Raw genomic sequence first — 23,944 nt, 5'->3', positions numbered from 1 at the left:
AAAAAGGTAGCATGGTCTAGTTTATCAATTCATTTTGCAGAAATAATTAAACAGCTAATGCCTTTAAAAACGCCCACTTCTAATTAGGAATATGGGCACGTACCGATCCCCTCCATGTCTTGGTTGATGACGTAACGGAAGGAAGCAATCACAGTTTTCCCATTGGAAATCACTGTTTAGCACGTCCACCTCACAGTTAGGAGGGTGCGGTTTCGATTCCATTTCCGGCCCTCCCTGTGTGGAGTTTGCATGTTTTCCCCGGGCACTCCGGTTTCCCCCCACATCCCCAAAACATGCTTGGTAGGCCGATTGAGCACTCCAAATTGCCCCTAGGTGTGAGTGCGAGTGGTTGTTCGTCTCTGTGTGCCCTGTAATTGGTTGGCAACCGGTTCAGGGTGCCCCCCTCCTACTGCCCGATGACTTTATATAAGAGAGGCTTTATGTAAGCTGAATTGTTTATAGGTTGTTATATATTCAATTGAAATCGGTATGGGTTCAATTGACTGACATTTCCCCTGACGTTTACGTACCACCTCCGCCTATCCAAAAAGGAGGTGCTTTAATCGGCGACACTCCGTTTAAGGGTCGGCCCCCTTGCTGTGGAAGTCTGGTGCTGTCAAATCTTCCCAACAAGCCAACCTCCAGGGGTTGTCGTGCAGTTATTTATCCCAAATTAAATTGGAACACGGCAAACGGCATTCCTCCTTGCTGAGCACCAAGCTTAATATTTTTATTCTTTGGGAGTAGACGTATGTTGATTCGTACTTTTAGCATGTTGCTAAACCCACAATGCGTCTATTAGGCGTCTTTGCTGCCTTAAACATTTAAAGAATACTGTATCTTAAACCAACAGGACTAAGCATAGTAAGCAAACCAGAAAATAATAGTAACAGTCTTTGCTTCCTTCTCTGGCGTAGTCAGGCTGATGTGTCAATCAAGCAGACTCCGCCCAAAAATACTGCTAAATTACTTCTGAATTCCTTTTTCTGGGGGAATCATAGTATTGACATCAGTTTTTAATCCAGGCCTATCAAATAAGCGCCGATGTTGGGCCCGCTTTATTCTCCCTTTAACTATTGGTGGCTGGTATCAGTAGCTTTATTCAGTCGCTGCTAGCTTGGATGAACTGATACCAATACTTGGTGTCGACACCCTCAGTCATGTATTCACGGATTTTTTTTTCTATATGCAGGATAGCCCGGTGAACTGTAATAGACTGTAATTCGTAAATCTCCCATAAAACTCTGGCCAAACACCAACAGAGGGTCTTTGTGACCGTTTGCAACCTTGAACAAACCCTGATGAAAAATAAAGATGAAGTAGATTTCGTATCCAGCCTTCAGTGCATCATTGGTGTCATCCATGCGTGAGAACATGTTGTCCCCTGCACCCCCTGCTGAGGCTGCACATGTCACACCATGATGGCGGCTCTACCCAATAGGACGTCGAGGTAGCGCTTCCCTCTCCATCCAATGGGATTAGAGGGAGCTCATCTCTTAAAGGCTTCATCAGAAGCTTTTGTGTGGATGTTTGGTTGCATTTGAACCATGCAAAGACTGAGAGCGAGAGGGGATGGGTGGGGGGTTAGACTTGGAAGGAGGCGGGGCTGTCGTGCTATTACATAACCACACAGAGTCATCATGGAATGCCTCACGGGATTATTTTATTCAGACTTTGAAATGTCCTCTATGTTCACATACATACAGGGACAAAATTGTTGTCAGGGAATGAAAGAATAAGTTGAAATCAAGCAATGTTTTTGAATTGTGGTTCAACAGAATTATTTAAAAAAAAAAACAAAGACAACATGGAAAATCTGATTTGACATCAATAAATTATCTTTAAATATAAATAAAAAAAATAGTATAAGAATAGCGGGGGTTTGTTTATAATAATCTATGCTAAAAGCCGGATGTAAACAACTTCAAGTCCAAACTTTATATTGTCTGTTTCAAAAACAAAAGACAGAACAAACGTGAGGAAAAAGATATATTCATAAAAATTAAAATTAATACGTGGCACCTTGAAATTATGCTAAAAGAACACACAAGGTTAGCGTTAGCTTCAGTCTAAAATCCCAGCTAAACCAAACTAAACTAAATGTTTTTTAAATTTAAATTAACTAAAGAAAATCAAGCACTGTTTTTGAATTGTGGTTCAACAGAATTATTTCAAAAGACAAAGACAACATGGAAAACTTGATTTGACATCAATAAATTATCTTTAAATGTAAATAAATAGTATAAGAAAAGCTGTTTGGGGTTTGTTTATTAATCATAATCTATGCTAAAAGCCGGATGTACACAAACAACAAAAAGATATAATAATATTAATAAAAATTAAATGAATATTCTCTTTTGTACTGACGTGGCACCTTAAAATTATGCTAAAAGAGCACACAAGGTTAGCATTAGCTTCAGTCTAAAACTCAAACTAAACCAAACCAAACTAAACCAGAAGCTTGCCTTTGTGGTGACTCAACTCTCCGTATCCTAGCATACTTTTCCAGCGGAAAAACAACCTCCAATCACACACACACACACACCTAAAAAGGCCCCGTGTTCATGTGACCGAGAGCAATACCAGTACGCTCGAAAGCCTCATGGCACAAGGCTTTAAAATCAATGAACGCATGAATGCACGTCCCAACGATGATGCCTTTGTTCTTGGTAACTCTTTTGTTTGTCACCCAGGCTTTTAAGCATGCACAGTCTGTGTCATGGGGTCAATAGAATATTTAAAAGCAGAAGTAATTTGAGCGTTCACAGTGCAAAAGTACAGTTTCCATTCACAATTTTCCCCATAAACGTTGATTTTAATTCAGAATCGCTTTAGAGCATAGGTGTCAAACTCAAGGCCCGGGGGCCAGATAGGGCCCGCCACATCATTTTATGTGGCCGGCGAAGACAAATTGTGCATCAAATTCGTGTCATTACTAGAATTGCAAATTGTCTTCACTTTTATTATCTTTTTTCTAAATATTTGACCAGTTTTTATTCGTCTGATTTGAAAACAAGTTTATTTTGTAGCTTCTACTGTATATAAGGTGCTCATACATTTATTTGGGTTGACAGTCAAAATGGCCCTCCGAAAGAAACTATGACTACAATGCGGCCCACGGGAAAAATGAGTTTGACACCCCTGCTTTCGAGTCATTAAATTAGAAGACAACTAAATCAAGCATTGACCCGAGAATCAAGCAGATTCTGACATAATTGCAATTTAAGTATAAACTGATTTTAAATAGACATATATTCCTATAGAAAACAAATCTGTTCCAGGGTCAGTCTACCTTCATAAAATTGGGAATATGTTTTTTTACCTTTATGATACGAGTACCGTATTTATTCAAATTATCGCTCAGGGCCTTACCTGTGTAGTTTTGTGTTATCACAATTTTCAACTAAAAACACTATGTTGAAATCATTTCACAGCTTTGATATTTCCTTGAACGGCATAGCGGTAACACCGCGATCCCACACAAATGGCCTCCATTTCCTGTGACCTCTCCTCGGGAGCAGGCCCAGTTAGGCGCATCCTCTTCCCTGCAACAGCCAGCAACAAGGTTTGCAGCATACAAACTGCCTACTTTATGAGCGACCAAATGGATTCTAATGATGGTCGTGTATGTGTTGCTATGACCCAGGCCAGGCATGCTTACCATTAGATGATGCAGATGGCGATGTTGCACAGACATCTTTCCACATGTCACACATTAGGCTTCACGCGTTGTGGTAAATGAGGCCCAGGGGTGGTTGATATTTCAGGAAATATCACAATATTGATATTTCTGACTGTATACGCAGGCATCTTTATGTAAAAGTGGCACACAGAAAGTCTAGTATGTCATTCCATACAGCGCTACCCACCGGTCAGCTGTACGGGAAGCAGAACAAGTCGTGGAGAGAAGCATGTTTGACATAGCATTACCAAATAATTAAAATGACTGTACTTTTAAGGGGAACATGAACAATTCTATTCTGTTCTATGCGCATCCACTTGTGTAAACATGTTATCTGGTTTATATTGTGTTTAAGCAGTAGGAATTAGGCAGAAAAATCCATCCGTTTCGATCTATCTTCCGGGGCGGCCATTTTGACATCACATGCCCTTACAGAAAATGGAAGAGGCATGTTATGTTGCCTTTTGTGATTAGTTTATTCCCTGTGTTCTTGTTACTCCTTGCTTTTTAGGACTGTGCTAATTGATTTTCATATCTGCATGTCCATTATCACCTTTGTGAGTAAATATTACGGATTTGATGATTTAGTCAGAGCTCCATCATTAAGCTAATCTTATACTGTAATTTACATTGATATGTATTTCATTAGTAGATTCATAGATCATTAAGTATGATAATTTATTTGATTTAACAATACTGAAAATGTACTCAACAAAGCCCAAAAGTCAGGCACATTATCCTGGCTGGTTTGGGATGAGCTTAAATGATTAAGTTTGCAAATATTAATAAGCAAATTCAGATTTGTTGCAATTTTGTATGAAAAAAAAAAAGGAACATCTCCAGGAAGTGTTTTTAATTTCCATTCTCAAATCACAGGCGCAAACTATAATTCTGTTTTGTTGCAAATTTGAATGAAAAAAAAAAAAACTAACATTCCCCAGGAAGTGCGTTTAATTTCCATTCTCAAATCACAGGAGCAAAATAAAATGACAAGTGCTGCACAGCAAAGAAATATTCTTTTTCCATCTTTTTGGGTGACCAAAGATCGACGACAACAGGTTCTTTTTATTACATAATTTTGTATGTTAAATATACAGGATAGTTAAGCCCCATTCATCGAAACAGCTGGACTGAGGGCATAAATATATAAAACTGCTGTGCGCACCGACTGCAAGTTGAGAAATTAGTTGTCATTTGCTGATTGCCATCTCATAATGGAAGTGGCCGTGGTGCTATTACTCTATGCCGAGCTTCTTCTTGAGGGACTCGGGCATCTCAGGGGGAGGGGGTCGGGGCAGACGGAAGTAGACCTTGACTGAATCGTAGATGAACCACTGCAGCGCTGTCAAAGTACCGATCATGATGATACGGGCAACCAAACCCTTCCACACACCTGCACAAAATGAAAAGCACAGCAAAATACACAAATATTCTGGTGACAAATTTCGGTCAATCAGTTATATTCTACACAACTTCTATGAAGGTCTTTGACAAATACACTTAATAGTTGTCCGTCCACCAAGCTAGCAACACTGGGAGATGCCCTGCCTTATTGAGGACAGGGTTGCCAGGGGTGCAGGTAAGCCGGGGAACAGGTAGACTGCTCTAACACGCCAATGACTCAAGCACCTCCAATTGTACAGCCGCAAAGCTGCAGAGAGGCTTAGCTCAAGAGCACAGAGCCCTCTAGAGGTGGATCTAAGGAGCGTGTACTGTAGCTCAAACCCTGTTTAAATCCTTGAAACCCACCTTTGGGACCGAGCTTCTTGAGGACCTGGACAGCAGTGCTTCCCTTCTCCTTGTTCAGCACAGACACCACAGAATCAGCAGGGTGGGACACGATGGCGCAAAACACACCAGCTGTATGTACACAGAGATAGAAATCACTTTAATTACTACAACTGGATTCGAAAAAAGATTTTTTTTTTTTTTAAACCTATCCTCTATTCTTGACATAAATCATATTTGTCATTGGCTGGACAGTAGCGGAGTCAATCATTTTATTATTCGTTCAAATGTCATTATTTGAGATAATGCCCGGTTACTGTCAGCCTTAATCACAGCAATAAAACATCAAACTTGCTGTCCGTTAAACCAAACATGGCCGGCAGAATATTGAGCCAAAGAAGAATTTGTCGACCTAATTGCTTTGGCGTACTTTACCATTAATTTACCAACAAATGTAAAATGAATAGCAGGGATTTCCAATGCCATGTCTTTTCTGTCCGATGCTAGTTTGAGTACTCAGCTCTTGAGTAGCAATGATGAGCAAGCACTGTTACCACGAGTTCATAAATTTTAAAGAACGACCTATGTATCCCAAAATAGCACTTTTCCTTAAAATTGCATGAATTTTAATTTTCTATTCTTCTATTTCTTAGGTCCTGATTGTAAAAAGTGGCCACAATAGAGTGCTCGTTACTGGTATCAGCCCAACATTGCGAGTACCGGTACCAGACCAAGACCATTCCTAATTAATAAATCAATATGTGCCACAGTGAGGCATAATATTTTATTTTCTTAAATCTATTTCAACTCAAAATACTTTATTTCAAGCCCTACGATGCCATCCCACGCTGTACTTACCAATGTAACCGGCCACAAAAGTGACCACCAGCTGCTCTGATTTGCTGCACTCGCTGCGGGGCTTGGGGACGACGTGCTTGTAGAGCATTTCCACGGTGCGCTCAAAGCAGGCAAATTTCATCATGGTGTACGGAATCTGCCTCATCCACAATGGTACCACCCCCTTGTAGAAACTACAAGGTTGGAGATTTGAGCAAGACGTGAGACTCCACAGTAATTTTGTTTCAATACAAGCAAGTCCAAATGTCCATTCCCCTGGCTAGCAACACTGGTTGATTTCCTGTTTTTTAAAAAACAGGGCTGCCAGTGGTGCAGGTGAGCCGAGAAACAGGTAGACTGCTCTCACACGCCAATGACTCAAGCACCTCCAACTGTACAGCCAGAAAGCTGCTGAGGGCATCCGCTGAGAGCAGAGTACCCCCCAGAGGTGGATCTAAGGAACGTGTGGTCAAATGGTCAAAAAGCAGTTGGCTCACTTACGCCCAGATACCCTCCTCGGCATACATCTTGGGAACGCACTGCCGGAGGGTGTTGGCGTAACCCGGCTGGGTCTGGATGCGCACTTTGACAGCCTCCATAGGAGCCAGAGCGATGTCAGCGAAGAACTCGGCGCTGGCTGAGGCAGCGAGGTACAGAGATGTTCTCCACATGTAGGTGTTCTCCTGTTTTGCAAGATCACCAAAAATAGAAACATAAGTACAAACCTGGTTGTTTTTCTAACAGATTTTAGGACAGTGGTGTCACTCAGCCCTGCGGACCAAATCTGGCCCACATTGTAATTAATTATATTTGGCCCGCCAAGACTAATTCTGCATCAACTGTGACAAAACTAAAATTACAAATTGTCTTCACTAATAGAGATGTTCCCAGCAAGTTTTATTACTGTTCATATTTTTTAAAAAACTGCTTGTCTCTGATTTCAAAACTAGTTAATCATCAGTTTGTTGTGAAAACTATACTATTAGACGTTCATACATTCATTTGGGTTGACAGTCATTCATACATTCATTTGGGTTGACATAACGGCTTTCGGAAAGAAACTATGGCTATGAGGAGGACCGCAACAAAAGTTAGTTTATGATTTAGTATATGCTTTATGACGTTGGGCAAACCTCTCCAAGCAGGTCACTGTAAAAGATCTTGAACACTTCATAGAAGCCAAACTTGCAGAGGCCCTGCATGGAGTAGCCGATGAAGGTCGGCGCCCAGCCCTTGGCCAAGCCTCGAACACCGTCCTCCCTCACAGTGACGGAAAAGCCATTGCCGATGCTCTTGTACTTGTCGGGGTCCACCTAAGAAAACAGAAGCACCCCAGTAAGGACCATGGCGTTGCATTTCCTGATCCAATTTCACCACCCTGCAATTTGGCAAGTACTTTCAATTGCTTCTAAATGGTGGCTGTAATTTAGAGGGGGATTTCAAATCAATCAATATTTATTATGAATATAGTTTACTGTTTCATCACAGCTCTAATCTGGCACTGAGCCACGGGTTTGGAGTGTCTTCTGGCAAATTGCAGCCACTACCGAGCGTAGATTTTTCCATACAAACCTGCAGACGACACTTGACAAGGTCGAGGGGTACTACCGCCGTGTGTGTGAGGCCGCAGCTCAGGATGCCCCCAAAGCCACACAGGGCGTAGTACTTTGAGGAGCCAAACTCACAGCTAAACTCATCTGTGGTAGAAGGGGACAACATACGTGCAACATGCAAGGGTCACATGCAAAACAAAAAAGGAATCAAAACAACACCAATTCAGGGCCACATAAGGGAAGAGTTTTCAGTATTGTATAAAAAGAACCACAAATCTTTGTGGATCTGTCAACTTTATTCGCACATTTCCACTGTGCAGTAGTGACTCAATTGTATATACCTAAAGTTATTGCAGTAGAGTTTCCACTTTTGAGGTGGCTAATTTGAATGAGATTGGGGGTGTAGCCTAGAGGGGGCTGACTGTAAGCACTAGTCTGGGAGGCTGTTTGCCATGTGATTAGTTCGGTGTTGACAATTGGCTATTTGAGAGTACTGACATTTTTGTTCACAGTTATCATACCGTCAAAATTTGATATCGGTCCATCCCTAGTCGGGGCACTTGGAGACAGAAAGTACGAGTCGCATCGGGTGAATCAGGTACCAGACAGTGGAAAAGGCAGATTATAGTTTCAATTCATTTTCAAATGGGACTCTTCCATTTAATGTGGCTGTCTCAAACCTGCCATCATTTGTTGGACCACAAAAAATCTCATTGACAAGTGATTTTGGTATGAACTTCAATGGACCACATTGATTTTTTGGAAGTTTACAAGTGCACGAGGATACGTCAGAAGGTTTCTGACTTAATTAACAATTAATGCCAAAATGCATATTAGTCAATACACAAATTGGTTATTACGCCCATATCTATTGTGGAATATGTGCAACCAATCAGTGTGGTCAAAGAAGTTTGTGTTTTCCTCACGAACAATAATCAAATTCACATTGAAGCAATTTCTTCAATTATAACAATGGGACATGGAATAATTGTATTCAGCAGATGTATTTTCACCTTTCAAATCAGTCTTACCTGGCGGGTTAGAGACTATGCAAACGAAATGTCACCTCAGGAAAAATATAATCCATTATTTCGCATTCAAAATTAACTGGGAAAAAAAGTTCTTCCCAGTCAATGATATCAGCCTCACAATCACCTTAACCTACACTCTTCCTCAATTGTTCTCAGAGGAGAAAGGGTCAAATGACACCACGTGCGTGCAGTGGGCGTAGACAATCAATGAGGTACGAGGCATGCAGCCATCGAATGATCACTCCAATATGCATGCCAGGGGCAGGGATTTCAAAACTGGATTGTATGCATATTTACATGCAAATTCGAAACTTAAAAAAATCAAACGTCACGGATGGAGTACAAAAACTGAGTTGAGGGGCGTGGGGGGGACAGACCTGCAGTCGGCATTTGACCAGATCGAGGGGAACGACTGCTGTGTGTGTGGTGCCACAGCTCAGAATCCCACCAAAGCCACACAGGACGAAATACTTCTGAGAGCCAAATTCACAACTGTTTCCCTCTGAAGGAACAGGTTAGATTTAAAAAAAAAAGGGGAGGGGGGGGGAAGGAAATCCATAAATATATGATATTACACCAAAAAAACACTAACAGAATCACTAACAAACCAACCGGTTGGTCTGATAAACTAAAAGGCCGAAATGAAGGATAATTTACAAACTTAGTAGAATTTAGAAATGGCCTGCAATAGCAAAGGGCAACGGTGTTGTCAGAAAACATAGCTGAGACTACCAACTTGATTATTCATCTAAGTCAAAGATAAGAACATCAATATTCTTGACAAAGTCTTTGAAAAGTTGCTACAGTCCTCGAAACAAATTGGGACACTGTACTAGCCTTTTGTTTTATTTTGTTCAGACAAAATATGTAGATCTTACCTTAAAACTGTACTGCTTTTACAACCAGGTCTATATCCAAATGCCAGGACAATTTCTTCTCGTTTCACTACTGCGCTTACAATTTGGTTACTATAGATTGAATGCAACGTTGTCATAATGTCATCACACACCCTTTTTTGACACTATATGAAAGGGAGATTGTGTGCCCTTCCTTGTCCTACATTAGCAGTTTAGCTTTAGCAAAGGCCTGAATACGCATGCCGCCTATGAGCACCTATTGAGAAATGTTGATATGCATTGCACAAATACTAGCAAGTAAAAATAAATAAGGTCCACGGTTAAGGAGCAAAGCGATAAAAACGGTTTTTAGAACGCGGCCTGGGGAGGCGAGTAGGTCGTTACCGTCTGCCGTAGCGGCTGCCGCCAGTCGGCGTGTCCTCTGTGCACTCTGCTGTGGTTCCTCCACTTTCTGGAGCGCGAACAGGGGGGCGCTGAATGGATTGGCCCGGGCCAGCTGCGTCAAAGTCGAGGGATACATGCTGGTGGTCCTGCCTGTCCGCGGAGCTGCGCTGCAATGAGCAACAGGTTAGCTATGATTGGGTTGAAGCTACCCACCCCCCACCGAGCAGCATGCACGAATGAACTTTACAAATGTGATGTAATATTAGTAATTCCATCAGTGATGTCCAAAGAACACTGAACTATTGCACTTGGTGACGTTTATGTCGTTAAATGACTTAAATCTACTTGCCCGGTCACATACATTCATGTCCTAGCTTGTATGCTACACTGCAATGCTAACTTGACCGCTACAAGGTGGAATGGTTGCCCTATGCCACTCACGGAAATAAAAGCAGTAGTTTATCTTTTTATGGTGGTTACATGTCAGGAGATGCCAACCAAACATTATAATCTTGATGGATATTTCACGCAGTTGCTTTTAAAACGATTAATGTAACTTACTTGATGTGCGTCTTAAGATGGCGTCTCCGCTCAGCTGCAAACCGGCGGCTCCAAGAGAGAGAGGACGACCTCCGGTAGGGCTTTGTCCTTTCGTGACGTCACAGTTCGTCCTGTGGGAGGGTTATCGACTTTCTCTACGCTGCAGTTTGGATGCAATAATTCTTGAGTCCACCTAGCGGTAAGAAAGAAATGACACCAGCTCGAGCTCTTTTAAATGGGACGTCAACTCAAACATTTCTTTACAATCTGCTTCCCTACCAGTTTAAACACGATATTCTGATTAATATTACGTTTGTAGAATATAAATTAAGCAGCGAAATTGACCCGTTTTTATCCATCTCAGGAGCGGCCATTTTGCAACTTGACTAAAAATGACATCCAGTTGCTCAGAGACAAAAAAGGTTTTAGTTGTAGTTTAGTGCGCGCGCAACAAAAGAACAAAATAACCTTTAAACTTTGTTCAAAGTCAAAGTCTGCTTTATTGTCAATTTCCTCACATGTCAAGACAGACAAAGAGATCAAAATGACGTTTCCCACTATCCCACGGTGACAAGACATAGTACACAATATACATACAAGTAAACAACACAAAAAGTAAAAACAAGAAGGCACGAACAATGAATAAATAAGAGCGATGAATAATTAATAAACAAACAACATAAAAGGAGCAAAAATGGAGCAAGTGTGCATATATAGCGCAAAAGTATAGGACGTTACGCAGGAGGGGGGAGAGAGTTCAGGATCCTAACAGCCTGGAGTATGAAGCTGTTGGTGAGTCTGGTGGTGCGGGAGCGCAGGCTCCTGTACCTCTTCCCAGAGGGCAGAAGACCGAACAAAGAGTGAGCGGGGTGACTCACATCAGACACAATCGCGGTCACCTTGCGGGTGAGATGGGAGGTGTAAATGTCCTTCAGGGAGGGGAGTGAAGCACCAATAACCTTACCAGCTGTGTTCAATATGCGCTGCAGGGCCTTCATGTTGTATTCAGTGCAGCTACCACCCCACACAGCGATACAACTGGAGAGGACTCTCTCAATGGTGCCACGGTAGAATGTGGTCATGATGGCGCACTTGCTCGCCTGAGTTTCCGCAGGAAGTACAGGCGGCGCTGAGTTTTGTCCAGAGATACCAGCAAAAAGGTTCAGGTTCAAACAATCATTTCATCAACCCATTGCTGTTATGCATGGTATGTGGCATAAGCAAGCCTGCTAACGTGGTGTATGTAGCAAAACAACAACATAACATTGAGGTTTTGTCCATGTTTACATCATGTACGTATTATTTACACAAATCATTTTGTTCAGCGATGCCAGCAAAAAGGTTCAGGTTCAAACCATCATTTCATCAACCCATTGCTGTTATGCATGGTATGTGGCATAAACAAGCCTGCTAACGTGACATATGTAGCCATGTGACAATCCACTTGCGCTCTTGAGACTGGTGGTTGGTGAATGGCCAACAATATAAATAAAAATCAACAATAAGAACATTAAAGATGTGTTCTACTACTCAAGGTCCAAATGACATCAAAAGCTTGTCCTTCTCAAAGATGAGCAGCTAAGTCCTCCAGCCAACGGTATGCCATCGTGTTCAGTGTCAACTCAGTTATTAGTATCAACATGTTGTCACTATGCCGAACTTAACTTACCAAAAGTGCAGGCCTACATTTTTACATAATTACAAAGTGACCAAACCTTAAGAAATTGGTTAAATGTTACAAAATAAAAAGCACTTTCAACTGTCACATTTTTATCATTTATTTGGTAAATTCAGTACTGCATGTCAACAACTGGGACACAAATGCATAATGAAGTAGAATGCAGTAAGACATTTATTATAAAGAGAACACTTCAGAAAAATATTTATAAGGCTTAAACTGTGTTTGGATAATAAGCCTACAAAGCTGGCTCATGTACAAAATAAAACCCCAAGGCTACAACTAATAAGACTTGCACTCAAAAGCAAGTGTGAGAAACAATTTCTCAACAAAGTTCAATCACACCATGCATGTTAAGAATAACCAAAAAAGATAAAATACAGTATTAGTGAGTCCACATCTTCTATGGTATTTGGGTTTTTCGTATGTGTCTGGCTTTGTTGTGATCTCAGGGTGGTTCAACATCCAGTGAGAAGGGGGGGGGGGGGGGGGGGGGACAATGTGGACAGTGATCATTTCAGACCACTTATGTTAAAAAAAAAAAAAAAAGACTAATGGTGATTCACAGATAAAATTTAAATGTTATGAGTAAACAGTCCTCCCAAACTACCTTCCCTACAAGCTCTATGCTTTGCTGCCGGCGGCTACCTCGGACTCAGGTGCTGAAAATGGGTTGATGGTATTGGTTTCCATGGCCTGGTAAATAAAAAACACAAAGGCACCGACAATTGCCAGTAGGAGGACCTTCTTCCACAGAGCTATGCCTGGGCGCACTACCTTAGTAAGACCATTCGAGGGCGCTGCAGACACAAGTACAGATGTGCCTGACAAAGGTTTTGAGGAGTTTGGCAAGCTGTTGACTCTGTTGATAACACGGCTCTCTGTGTAGGAAGAGGAGGTGGTGTTATTGATGGTTTTTGTAGTTTTGGGAGAGTAAAGAGGAGAGTTTTCAACATTCCACAGATCGCTGAGGATCACTGAGCGCCCGGCAGCTTCTCGAATTGGCCGTCTACAAGTCGCCCTAAGAAAAAAAGGAAACGAGTTCTGGTTCATCGCTTGATAATGTGGAGGTATTAAGGCAGGAAAGGCATTCAAATACTATGCTAATATTGACAGCTAGGTAGGATACATATCAAAGTGTTTTGTACTCGACTACTTACGCGATTCTGTTTGGACTCAATACATCATCGGCAAAGGGACTCCATACATCATTGGCAAAGAGCTCTTCAAGGACATCTTTCTTGTCCACTTTGGGGGTTTGCTCACTGGCTGCTATCTTCTCCACCTGAACAAACACAGACATATTCATTTATGTTTGAATAATGGTGAACAGAGGTCATCAGCTTGATGAATATGTTGTGCTTATTTTCCAAATTAAAATGCACAAAACACCAGGAAGTGCATGGCGAAGTAAACAAATGACACCCCCCTCAAAACCTTTAATACACCACTAGGTGACCACCGCAAAAAAAACTGGTCTGGCTGTACACCTGTTTCACTACGCCACCGTGCGTCTTCACAGGGCTGCTTTTGGCCAGGAAGCTTGTGATTTTCTTCTGTCTCTTATGCTGCGGGTCATCTGGTGACCCAAACACCTCCTGCTGAAAAACTGTGCATGTGATTGTGATGTTTAACCCTGCCGGCTGTCCGACAACTGCCCCGACAGAAACTCAACAACTGTGTGTGAAAAAGCAGTTACATATATTCACCGTAACCAACCATCTGGCATGCGAGAGTAGCTTCACCGCCCAAATGGACCAGTTTAGCTTTTACGTGTCACATGTGGAGGAAATATAATACAGCGCGCAAAGCAACGGTGCCACCACAGTTGTCCACGTTCAAAAGTACAGTAACCCTGAAATCCCAACTGCCAACCTTGGATTCCAGCCACCAATGGGTGTCCTCATTTCTAATAGGTGAAATATTGCAAACAGGTCTAAAAGTAACAGGGTCAGCATTTGATTTGTAAACACAAGGGGAGAAAGGCCTGGATTGCTTGGTAGCTGGCAGAGGGCTTTGTTCCTCAGGTCGGCGCTGAAGAAAGCACAGTGCGATATTAGAGAACGTCAATGGAAGCACACTGGGAAAAGATGGTGTTGAATTCATTCAATTCAATTGTACAAAATAAAATTATCCACATCCAGATACATTTAAGTAGATATAGTATAGTAGAGCATAGGTGTCAAACTTGAGATTATCTTGATGCAGATTATTTTCTTTCATGCAACCACTTGAGAAGTGCATGGCTTTGAGTAAAATTGAGCAAATCCAATCCAAAAAAAAAAATCAGTGTAGAAGCAGTCAAATCTAAGTGCAACGCACCCTAAATGATGGTGTCAAAGTTAAACTGTTTTCCAACATCGGTCCAAGTCGTGGCTCAGCGGCCTAAAAGACCGGCATCAATGAAGGCAAAAATGTGAAATATGTGATAAAAAAAACAACCAACCAAACAAACAACCAAACAAACAGCTGACCTCAAGCAGAGCTGTGTTGAGAAGAGTCTCGGTTGCCACTTGTTTATGGTGAAACTAAACGGGTTTCAAAAGAGAAAGGGGGGGGGGAAGGAGTTCAGCATGTGCTTAGTGTTCTTTTTCACAACTTAAACCTAAAAGGAAAACTAAATCCAAAGTTTGTGATACATACTTTGAATATGTACTGTATGTTATCATCCAAGTATCATTTACTGCCATCCGTCAGCCGACAGCGTTTGACGATGCACTCATGTAGCGGACAACTTTGCTAACACTTTTTTAGTTAGAGGCTCCAAGTGATTTCACCCATAACGGCATCATAAAAACATGCTACAAACGTGTGTTTTATTCAATATTTCAATTTTCGTTTGATTCAAATACATGTTACGTAAGCAGGAAGAGCTGTTTTGCCAAAATCGGTAAACAAAGACAAGAACACGGTCACGCTCCGTTGCTAGAAAGAATAAAATGAGACGAATGTCACGACGATAAAATAAAAGCCGTTCTGCACAATGAAAGGTGGGTAACCCGGAAGAAAGCATACCGATATCAAAAGCAGACATCGGGGTTAGTGAAAAGTCTGCCATGAAAAGAATCTGCTATGCCGTGGAAACGGCTAATCCACGTCATGTGCTTTGAGTCTGACATGCAGGAAAAAAAACAAGCAGGCTCACTTGACACTGGGAGGGACTGCACTGTACTCGAGCATAAACACACACACACACCCCACACACACACACTTCATCTCCAGTGTGAGGTTAAATTCTAATAAAACCCAGCTGTGTCCCATCCCCACCTTCCCCATATCATTGATGGCAAAACACTTCTGGTGACAGGAAGCCAGTTTCAACTTTCCCAACAATTTAAGAGCACAAAGAAATAAAAGCGAGGAACTCGTGAGGAGCAACTTACAGTCTTGTGCTCGCTGCTGCGAGTGCGAGTAGTGACTGGCGTTTTCCCTCGGCTCCTGACTGGCCTCTCCACCACCGGAACTGGTTCGAGCTCAGCCACTGGCTCAGGCACTGGCTCAGGCTCCCGTTCTGTTGTGACATCTAAAAACAGCATGCTATGTGAGAGCCGGTCTATTAACCCTTATACTTGAAGCCACATTAATAACCCCCTTTTTTTTCTTTTATAATTTATAAAAATGTTATGTATAATGTACACGTGTATACAACACACAATGCGATGTATGCTAGTTTTCATAACATTTTTTAAATGATTGCCCCTCACACAAAAATATACTCGAGGTTTTATTACGGCTTGGTTATTGGATGTTTGGGAAAAAAAATTGCCAAAATCAAAACTAGATGAAAATAGAAACAAATATCAAAAATTATAATTGACAATTTCAATTAAAATATATCAAATGTTTAATTGAATTTATATATTTATAGCTGCGTATTTTCACATTTACTTTTTATTCTTAATTTTAAATTATGGTGGCTCTACAAACAATCTAATCTGTAATAACCAGTGGTCATGTGCAGGGCCTAACCGTCCTCTTTGTCGCTATAGAGGTCCGATTCAGAGTTGCCGTTGTGATTAACTTGGACATCCGTGACCACTATCTTCGTTACTGTCGCCTGTGCAGGGCCGTCATCAAGTAGTTTGTGCAGCTTCTTCTCGTACAGTTTACGCGTTGACGCTGGAAAAAAAGTTGGTCAAAGTAGTTAAATATGAACAATTATTATTTGTATTAATCGCAATACCAAAAAAGTGTCCAGTGTCCGATAGATGTAAAGCAGAAAGGTGTTTGCGAAAGGTGGACTCACCCACAATCGGGCCGGCATCGACTCCGTGTTTGAGCAGCTCATCCCTCAGGTAGTCATCGGTCAGGGTAGTCACGTCCAACTCATTGGGTCGAGTCTTGTCTGTCTTCTTGGTTGCTTTCTGTAAAGGACACGGTAGTTTGATTTAGCATTGCGCAATCTGTTTCCTTGTTGAAGTTATGTTAAGCTTTACAGTTTTGTTCGTCCTGCGTAGAAAAGCCGCTCTGCTTCTCCTTCATCTTGAGTTCATTTGCATAGTATATCAATATATATATATATATATAAATCAGACTATTTCTATTTTAATCGTGCTTTTTAGTATTGTCGACCAATCAGTTGAACTTCTGGTAGATAGACATACCGTTTTTTTCCATGTATAATGCGCAAAATTTAACTAATTTATTGTCCTAAAATCTGGGGTGCGCAAATTATTTTTTATTTTTTTTTAAATCCAGATATGATACGGAGGCAAGTAAACCGTGGCCACTGTATAATACAGTATTGTGTTTGGAGGTAAATCGACTAATCAACAACTAATCGACTACTAAATTAGTCAAATCGATTAATTGTTTAGACACATTTTCCAATTTAAAATTGTCCAAATTCTTGGGATATCATCATTTCAACCTTTTATATTTCGTCATCCAGCTTGTACTGAATCAAAATAAAACATCTGCATTTATTTTGGAAAACAAAGATCAGCATTTTCTTTATTTTCCAACACGTTACATGTCTTGTTTTCATTCAGCAACAAAATAATCCACCAATTAATCGATTACTCAATTAATTCGAATTTAGTTGCAGCCCTACTCATTGAGCCTCACTCGGTAATGAAATGCGCAGGAATGTTTGTACATTGCGCAGGAATTGAACATGTACACAAAATCGCCACCCAAATTAGCAGTATGTATGCATAGTTAAGGAATGAGGTCATTGTCATTTCTTCCTCAATGCATTTTCATAGCCCAAGGCCCAGTCAGCACATCCTGGTGTGGTTGTGCTCCAATTAGAATGACAACAACCGCAACCAAAACACAATTGACTAAATATTCATCAACACACCAAACCACATAATTTACTCCGAGTCTCCCGAGTGATGTTTGCAAGCTCTCCGAAATTGTCAGCACATGTTCAAGTCATAACACACCCAATGTGTAAACCAGCTAAAGAATGTCAGGTTTGCACTTCATTTCCTTAAGAATGTTGCCTCGCGTTTCCATCAAACTCTCCTCTACTACCCCTCCCTCTCTGAAGTCACTGCACTGTCCAGACCAGGTTTTAAAAACGTTGCTCCTAAGCCGCTTTGGATGGCTTTCAACCTTACGGTGGAGGCGGATTTCATGCGTTCACGTGGCATGGTCGCTAAAGTCGAGCTGTGCATAGTCGACCGCATTGCAAAACGCATGGTCCTTTTAGTAGAAAAATCTGAAGAATTCCAGAAACTTGTGTTCAACTTGTCAGTTAGCACTCCACAATCATAATGAACGTGACAGGTTGATTTGAGCTCGAGGGAAGTGTTTCGTAACCACAACAGTCTGGCTAAGAGCAGGAAAAGCGGAAGGCAGAACTAGCTCGTGTTTCCTCTCCTGAAGACCACGCCCTATCTTTCAAAGACATGACTAAAACCTGAGGTCATAATTGGACATCAGCCCGCAAACTTTATGGGGGTACGTCTACTCAAACGCCATCAGATTTTCCTCTACAACTCCACATTGCAGCTTGGATGAGGTAACATGGAGCAAATACTGGAAATGAGAGAGTCACTGTAGTGTATGCTTGACTTCTCCATTGCCTTACTAGCTTTTGTTGAGAATTAGAACTGGGTGCTGGGGATGTAACATTCCACTCAAGCCCCGATTTGATTCAATTTTCAGTTTCCGATTTCAATTCAAATTTTAAAAGTGGTTTATTTTTAATTAAACAAAATCAATGACTCATTTTCTAACCGAAAGATGCTTTTATTTTAACATCTGTAGGGCTATCACTATCAAGATATATTTAGAATGAGCTAGAATCGATTAATCGTATACAATTTTATTTGCATTAAAGTGCATTAAAAAAAAAATACTGGATATCAACCAATTTTTTTGTGATTTAAAAACTTAACAGCAAAGTTATATCACACAAATAGGATTGATGGTCATTATTTCCCAAACTAAAAGCAGATGGTTGCAAGTGTCCTATTTTGATCAAACCCAAAAGATAGATCAGTCTGCTCTCACGAAAGACTATAAAAATCCAAATCATTACTTTTGGACAAATGGCTCTAAATGATCACTCGACTAATAAAACTCGAGGCGATTAATTGATTCATCCTGACATCTCTAAACAGCCCGCATATTTTAAGCACCTTAAATCACATTTTGAGAAATCCTTACATCTCTAGTGGAGTTTTCAATGAATTGTTACATCCATGCCAAACTATGGTAAGGTAAAATCTCTACCTTAATGCTTTCAATTGCTGGTCAATGCATACGCTAACTTGGCTCAAAGAAAATAAATGAGGTCAACTGGTTATCTGTAGTGAAAAACAGATGAGACCGAACCTGTTTTTCTTGTAGGATGTTGTCAAGGACCATTAAACTCAAGATATGCCTAAAATGCAAAATGTCCAAAAATATTTTGTCAAGTTACCAAATCCCCATTTTCATCATGTTGTGTTTATTAACCCCGCTACCTCCCTCACTAATTCTAGACACAAAACTTTCCTGTGAAAACTCTTGCTTATATTCTCACATGCTTTGTTGTGATTGAGCTGGGGGGGGGGGTACACAAAGACCAAAAGAGGTTGCCAATGAAGAAATGAGATCTAACCATTTGTCCTCTACACGCCGACTAAAAAAGCATCACAATCTATCTATACAGGTTTATACTCTGCCTAGTGGTTGCTATGTGAAAAATGTGAGGAATTAATTTTTGTGCTGAACATCCCTCAAGTACCAGCAGCCTATAATCACGCAAACATATGTGCATCCGGTAACACATGATGGATAGCAGAGCAGCAAGAGGCAAATTGCTTAATTATGGAGAAGCACGATAGTTTATGATTAGCTTCAGCCTAAAGCATTTCGTCAATAAAACAAAGCAAAAACAAAAAAACATGCAAGTGACAAATATCTTTGCGACAATTAACACAACGTGGAAAAAAGACGTTAATTGATGTATAATAATTTTGTTTTCTAGCTACTCCCAAGAAAATACGAATCTCCCATAAATCTCAAGTTTAATTAAAAAAAAAAAAAAAAAAACGTGGTTTACTACCTGTACTTGCAGATGTCTTCTAAAAATGTAATGCCACAAATAGACATAAACCCCCACGGGCAACCAAATAAGACTTGTATGACATGCAAGTTCACGTTCACTGTAGAGATGCACCGATCCGATATCTGGATCGGATATCGGTCCCGATATCAACAAAATAGATGGATCGGGTATCGGAAAATACAACCGATCTGTGAGCCGATACTTTCCTTAATCTATTGGGACGCGGGCTACGTCATACGTCAGCAGCACGTGTGCCGCATGCCACGAGAGTTTTCTAAACAAACGCAAACATGGAGCGAACGTTCGCTTCTCTTCCCCGGGTTGCTAAGCGGACGTCAAACCATGCGCGTTCGCTTCTCTTCGGGTTGCTAATGGGACGTCAAAGGCTGCGCGTTCGCTTCTCTCCCGAATGGGGGGGGATAATCGGATGTGAAACGCTGCGTGTTCGCTTCTCTTCCGGGGGGGTGTTAATGGGACGTCAAACGCTTTGTGTGGCGGGCTCTATCTAGTGTGGAAACTGAGAAGCTGAGCTTGAGCTTCTTGTGCGGGCCAATAAAAACTGGACCGTTAGTTTGGACACCCCAAATTTAGAGCAAAGAACTGTGTAGTCTGCCTGATGCCATTGCCTTTGGTCTTTTCTGTTCCACATGTAGAGTTATGTAGCTTGTTAAGTTTGAACTGGACTGCCCCTACACCTGTCTATGGACCCCGTGGAGGCTATTTTGTGTGTTTTGGGGTGTTCTCTTGTATTGAGGGGTGCTGGTTGGCCGCTGTTGCTTTTTTTCCTTTGTCTTTTAGCTTTGTTTTGCTTTGATGGCTTTTATCTTGAGCACTTTCTGCCTTTCTTTGTGGCACCGTTGTGTGGCAGCCTTATGAGAGCCTATTGAGTTGCGCTCATGCCATCTGTGTGTCTTTTGTATACCCACTCTGTGGTATGAATACGGCTGGGGCCTGAATTTCCCCACCCCTGGGGATCAATAAATATACAATCAATCAATCAATCAAGTCAACCATAATATCGGATCGGTATCGGGTATCGACCGATACGCAAAGCCACGGCATCGGTATCGGAACTGAAAAAGTCGGATCGGTGCATCTCTAGTTCACTGTTCAATCATCTTGTCAAGCGACATCTACCATTACATCTGTTCCAAACATGTAAAAGTGACAAGTACGAACAGCGCTTTTTACAAATAAAAACACCTGTAAATTAGTATTCAAAAGCCCTATAAATGACACAAATGCGAAACAAAATATTTCCACTTCAATGTAAATTTGTTCCCAATGATTTAGGCAGAAACCAAATGGGATTTCTGGATTGTAATTTGAGTTTACAAACGTCTGCTCCATTGGCTTTAGAAGTCGCGAGCTCCTGGTCTTGCAGTTGGGAAAAATGCGGACGGGATGATTACAGAGGAATGTTGACAATTTCACCCAACACAAAACCACTCAATGCATTTCATGGACTCCTTTTGCAGTCGATTCCAAATAGCTTACAACTGTTTCGCATTGGCTCATAATTTATTGTGCACGTATTGTAAAACTAACTGAAGCCATTGAAGAATTCTCATTTGAAAACATGGCATAGAAATGAATTGTGAATAATAATAAAAAAAAAAGAATCAATATTTGGGCCTGCCTCAATGTTAATTCTTAAAAGTTCTGAGCCTGACTCAGAACGGCGACTTCAGTGGACAATTAGCTATAGCATGCATGTGGGACGTAACCAATGGAAATTGAACATGTCTTCTTTGTTGTACTCTATATTAAACTCACTTTTGGCAAAATGATGTGTCTGGGTGGGTCGCCCTCTTTCCCGTGTGTTCTCTGGGCCCATGCCCACTGATATAAACTAGACAACCTTTAGCAGTGAAGTAGTAACATGTTTCAAACTCTGGGGGACGCTCGCAAACGCCACTAGAGAAGGGCCACGACAGCTGACATGAAAGTTAGGCCCAACAAATTGGCCATTCAGGGCAAAGTGACTTTTCCTAGCAAAAACAGATGACCCAAATCTCTTACCGTTTTTTTCCGTGTATAGTGCGCAATATTTTACTAATTTATTGTCCTAAAATCTGGGGTGCGTATTATACATGGGTACAAAGAAAAAAATTTTTAATTTTTTATTTTTATTTTTTAAATAAAGTCATGGTACAACAAAACCAACAACAGGACTGACCGACAAAGTCGTGGAACAAAAAGACAGGGTGACATTACCAAAGACAGGAACAGAATGACAGTAACACATGCAATGATCCAACGGTGAGCGAGGGGCAGACAGGACTTAAATACAAAACACGTTACATCGATTGAGGTGACACAGGAAGAGCGGGGTGACACGAACAGAAACTATGGCAACCTAGACACATAGCAAAACTGGGGACGAGACATGACAAATCTCCCCCGAAATAAAACTCACCTTTCTTCTTGTTTGTTGTCAATCGCGCATCGCATTCAGCCATCCTGCCCAACACACTTAGTAAAATTCATAATTGACGACACATCGTTTGATGCGATGGTGCAATCCTCGATGGTGTGTTATTGTCAAATATTGTTTGTTTTTTAATCTCCATCGCGGACCGGACGTCATACGGAGGCCGCCATTACAGATGCGCAGAACGGTTGCGCAAGACACGTCAGCTATATAAAGAACGAGAGTTCAGTTCTCCACCTATTAGTTTCAATTCACAGTTTAATTAGCAGTTTCAATCAGCAAATAACAAAATGCGTATTACAGGTAATATTTTATTTCACAACACTTTGCCTTGTTCCTTTCGTCTCTGCTGTTCATTTCAAACACGCTCCATACGACCGCAATGCTCTTGTATCAGACGCTCGCTCGATCACCTGCTAGTTTGCCGTCTGTCACAATGTACCCTACACAAATCCGAAACATTTGTTGCGGCTCCGAGTCACGACGAGGGGCAAGTTTTGGTTTCCAAGGGTGTTTTTATTCCTCTTCAACGTCTCTCCCATACAGAGCCGCCGTGTGCGCACGGAGCGCGGTGGTGCGTTTAGGGGCAGTCGGAGAAATCAACGCCAACAAAAAAAATGACATCCAGCCTAGTTAAGACCATACCAAAGACTTTAAAAATGGGACCCATTGCCTCCCTGCGTGTGTGACGATCTTTGGGACTTAAAAAAAAAAAATTTAAAAAAAAATTCATAAAAATTGGGTGCGTATTATACATGGGTACAAGCTTTTTTCCAGCATCAGCATGCCATTGTTAGGGGTGCGTACTATACATGGGGGCGCACTATACACGGAAAAAAACGGTATCTTCTTGTTAGGAGGTACAAAAGTCAAAAACGCATTCACACCACATGGTGGTCGAGTATGTGCCTTTATATTTGAATTACACAATGGAGCATTTAAAAGACGATAAGAAGAGCAGAAACGGTTTTAAAACTCAAATAAGTACTCACTTTGCCGGAGGAACGGCTTCTCCTAGATACCACAGGCGGGGGCAGATCCTCGTCACTCGAAAAGGCGTCCAAAGTCGCGGCGGCGACATGCTTTTTGTTCTGCGGGGTCAAATTCTCCAGATAAAGCTGAACGTAGACATCTTTATTGTGGTTACCAGTCGGGAGCTCCACGTTGTGAGCCATTAACTCGCTTTTAAGCTTGTCCTTGGTGAGCTGCGACGGGTCGTCCATGTATCCCGGCATGTCGGCGTGCGAAGACAACGGGGAAAAGGTTGCAGCAGCAAACGGAGTGAACTGGCTAGCTTACTTCGAGGGTGGTGGACCAAATTAGAGAGGCTAACTGGCGCCTCTTACTGGAACGATTCCGCAAAGCAGGTTCTTCGCTGTTAAAATGTGCACAACTGCGTCACGCGGTGATAAAAGTTATGGATTCCTCCTCTTTCTTTCGGAAGTTACGTTTCTGTAGGACGTGCTGGTTTAAAGTGGAAAGAAGCTCTTCCCACTTTGGAAAATGACCCAGACAGGGCGTGGTTTTTTCTGTGATTGGCTTATAGTTGATCACATGGGTCTTGAATGTGGTTTGTTATTGGTCAGTGGCAATGATTGAAAACGAAGCAATCTCTGTAGAGGTCTCCAACCCCCAGGCCGCGGACACTGTTGTGCTTGATTTGGTTCCCCCGTGAGATTTTGTTCCCCCTGCCGCGGGAGCGCGTACGCCTTA

General features: G+C 41.6%; 2 protein-coding genes and 2 non-coding genes across 12 annotated transcripts; all 4 read right to left on the bottom strand.

Moving 5' to 3' along the window:
* Positions 1 to 4,520: 4,520 nt before the first annotated feature.
* Positions 4,521 to 10,775, bottom strand: slc25a3a (solute carrier family 25 member 3a). 3 transcript variants are annotated; one of them, XM_061268610.1, is made up of 8 exons: positions 10,634 to 10,775; positions 10,073 to 10,239; positions 9,209 to 9,333; positions 7,381 to 7,560; positions 6,749 to 6,930; positions 6,269 to 6,441; positions 5,432 to 5,542; positions 4,521 to 5,075 (listed from the first exon to the last, which is right to left on the bottom strand). In XM_061268610.1, the coding sequence occupies exons 2-8, from the start codon at positions 10,206 to 10,208 to the stop codon at positions 4,918 to 4,920; spliced, it is 1,065 nt and encodes a 354-aa protein (XP_061124594.1). In that variant the 5' UTR covers positions 10,209 to 10,239; positions 10,634 to 10,775; the 3' UTR covers positions 4,521 to 4,917. The 3 variants fall into 3 exon arrangements, with proteins under 3 accessions (XP_061124594.1, XP_061124593.1, XP_061124595.1); XM_061268609.1 differs by lacking the exon at positions 9,209 to 9,333 and adding an exon at positions 7,820 to 7,944; XM_061268611.1 differs by lacking the exon at positions 9,209 to 9,333 and adding an exon at positions 7,820 to 7,944 and having other exon boundaries at positions 10,073 to 10,234; positions 10,634 to 10,769.
* LOC133146026 (small nucleolar RNA SNORA53) lies at positions 5,189 to 5,394 on the bottom strand. Its single transcript, XR_009711261.1, has one exon. It is a non-coding gene; the product is annotated as a small nucleolar RNA SNORA53 (small nucleolar RNA).
* On the bottom strand, positions 6,511 to 6,715 carry LOC133146025 (small nucleolar RNA SNORA53). The gene has a single exon (XR_009711260.1). It is a non-coding gene; the product is annotated as a small nucleolar RNA SNORA53 (small nucleolar RNA).
* A 1,599-nt stretch (positions 10,776 to 12,374) lies between the features above and the next one.
* On the bottom strand, positions 12,375 to 23,729 carry tmpoa (thymopoietin a). 7 transcript variants are annotated; one of them, XM_061268846.1, is made up of 9 exons: positions 23,224 to 23,729; positions 16,537 to 16,654; positions 16,260 to 16,409; positions 15,674 to 15,813; positions 14,765 to 14,818; positions 14,613 to 14,675; positions 13,781 to 13,891; positions 13,451 to 13,575; positions 12,375 to 13,311 (listed from the first exon to the last, which is right to left on the bottom strand). In XM_061268846.1, the coding sequence occupies exons 1-9, from the start codon at positions 23,464 to 23,466 to the stop codon at positions 12,915 to 12,917; spliced, it is 1,401 nt and encodes a 466-aa protein (XP_061124830.1). In that variant the 5' UTR covers positions 23,467 to 23,729; the 3' UTR covers positions 12,375 to 12,914. The 7 variants fall into 7 exon arrangements, with proteins under 7 accessions (XP_061124830.1, XP_061124831.1, XP_061124835.1 ...); XM_061268847.1 differs by having other exon boundaries at positions 13,781 to 13,888; XM_061268851.1 differs by lacking the exon at positions 23,224 to 23,729 and adding an exon at positions 17,858 to 18,058.
* Positions 23,730 to 23,944: the final 215 nt, after the last annotated feature.

Source organism: Syngnathus typhle, linkage group LG21, assembly GCF_033458585.1.
Source record: "Syngnathus typhle isolate RoL2023-S1 ecotype Sweden linkage group LG21, RoL_Styp_1.0, whole genome shotgun sequence".
NCBI lineage: Eukaryota > Metazoa > Chordata > Actinopteri > Syngnathiformes > Syngnathidae > Syngnathus > Syngnathus typhle.
Note: the sequence above shows the minus strand (reverse complement) of the source record. Positions and strands in the feature narration are given on the sequence as shown.

Excerpts from the sequence above, each read along its gene's own strand:
- tmpoa (XM_061268846.1), bottom strand. The coding sequence starts at position 23,466 with ATGCCGGGATACATGGACGACCCGTCGCAGCTCACCAAGGACAAGCTT. Across the intron at positions 16,410-16,536 it reads CGATGCCGGCCCGATTGTGG|CGTCAACGCGTAAACTGTAC; the intron begins GTGAGTCCACCT and ends CTTTTTTTCCAG. Across the intron at positions 15,814-16,259 it reads CTATAGCGACAAAGAGGACG|ATGTCACAACAGAACGGGAG; the intron begins GTTAGGCCCTGC and ends TGCTGTTTTTAG.
- slc25a3a (XM_061268610.1), bottom strand. The coding sequence starts at position 10,208 with ATGTATCCCTCGACTTTGACGCAGCTGGCCCGGGCCAATCCATTCAGC. Across the intron at positions 9,334-10,072 it reads GGCAGCCGCTACGGCAGACG|AGGGAAACAGTTGTGAATTT; the intron begins GTAACGACCTAC and ends CTGTTCCTTCAG. Across the intron at positions 6,442-6,748 it reads GCCGAGGAGGGTATCTGGGC|TTTCTACAAGGGGGTGGTAC; the intron begins GTAAGTGAGCCA and ends CCAACCTTGTAG.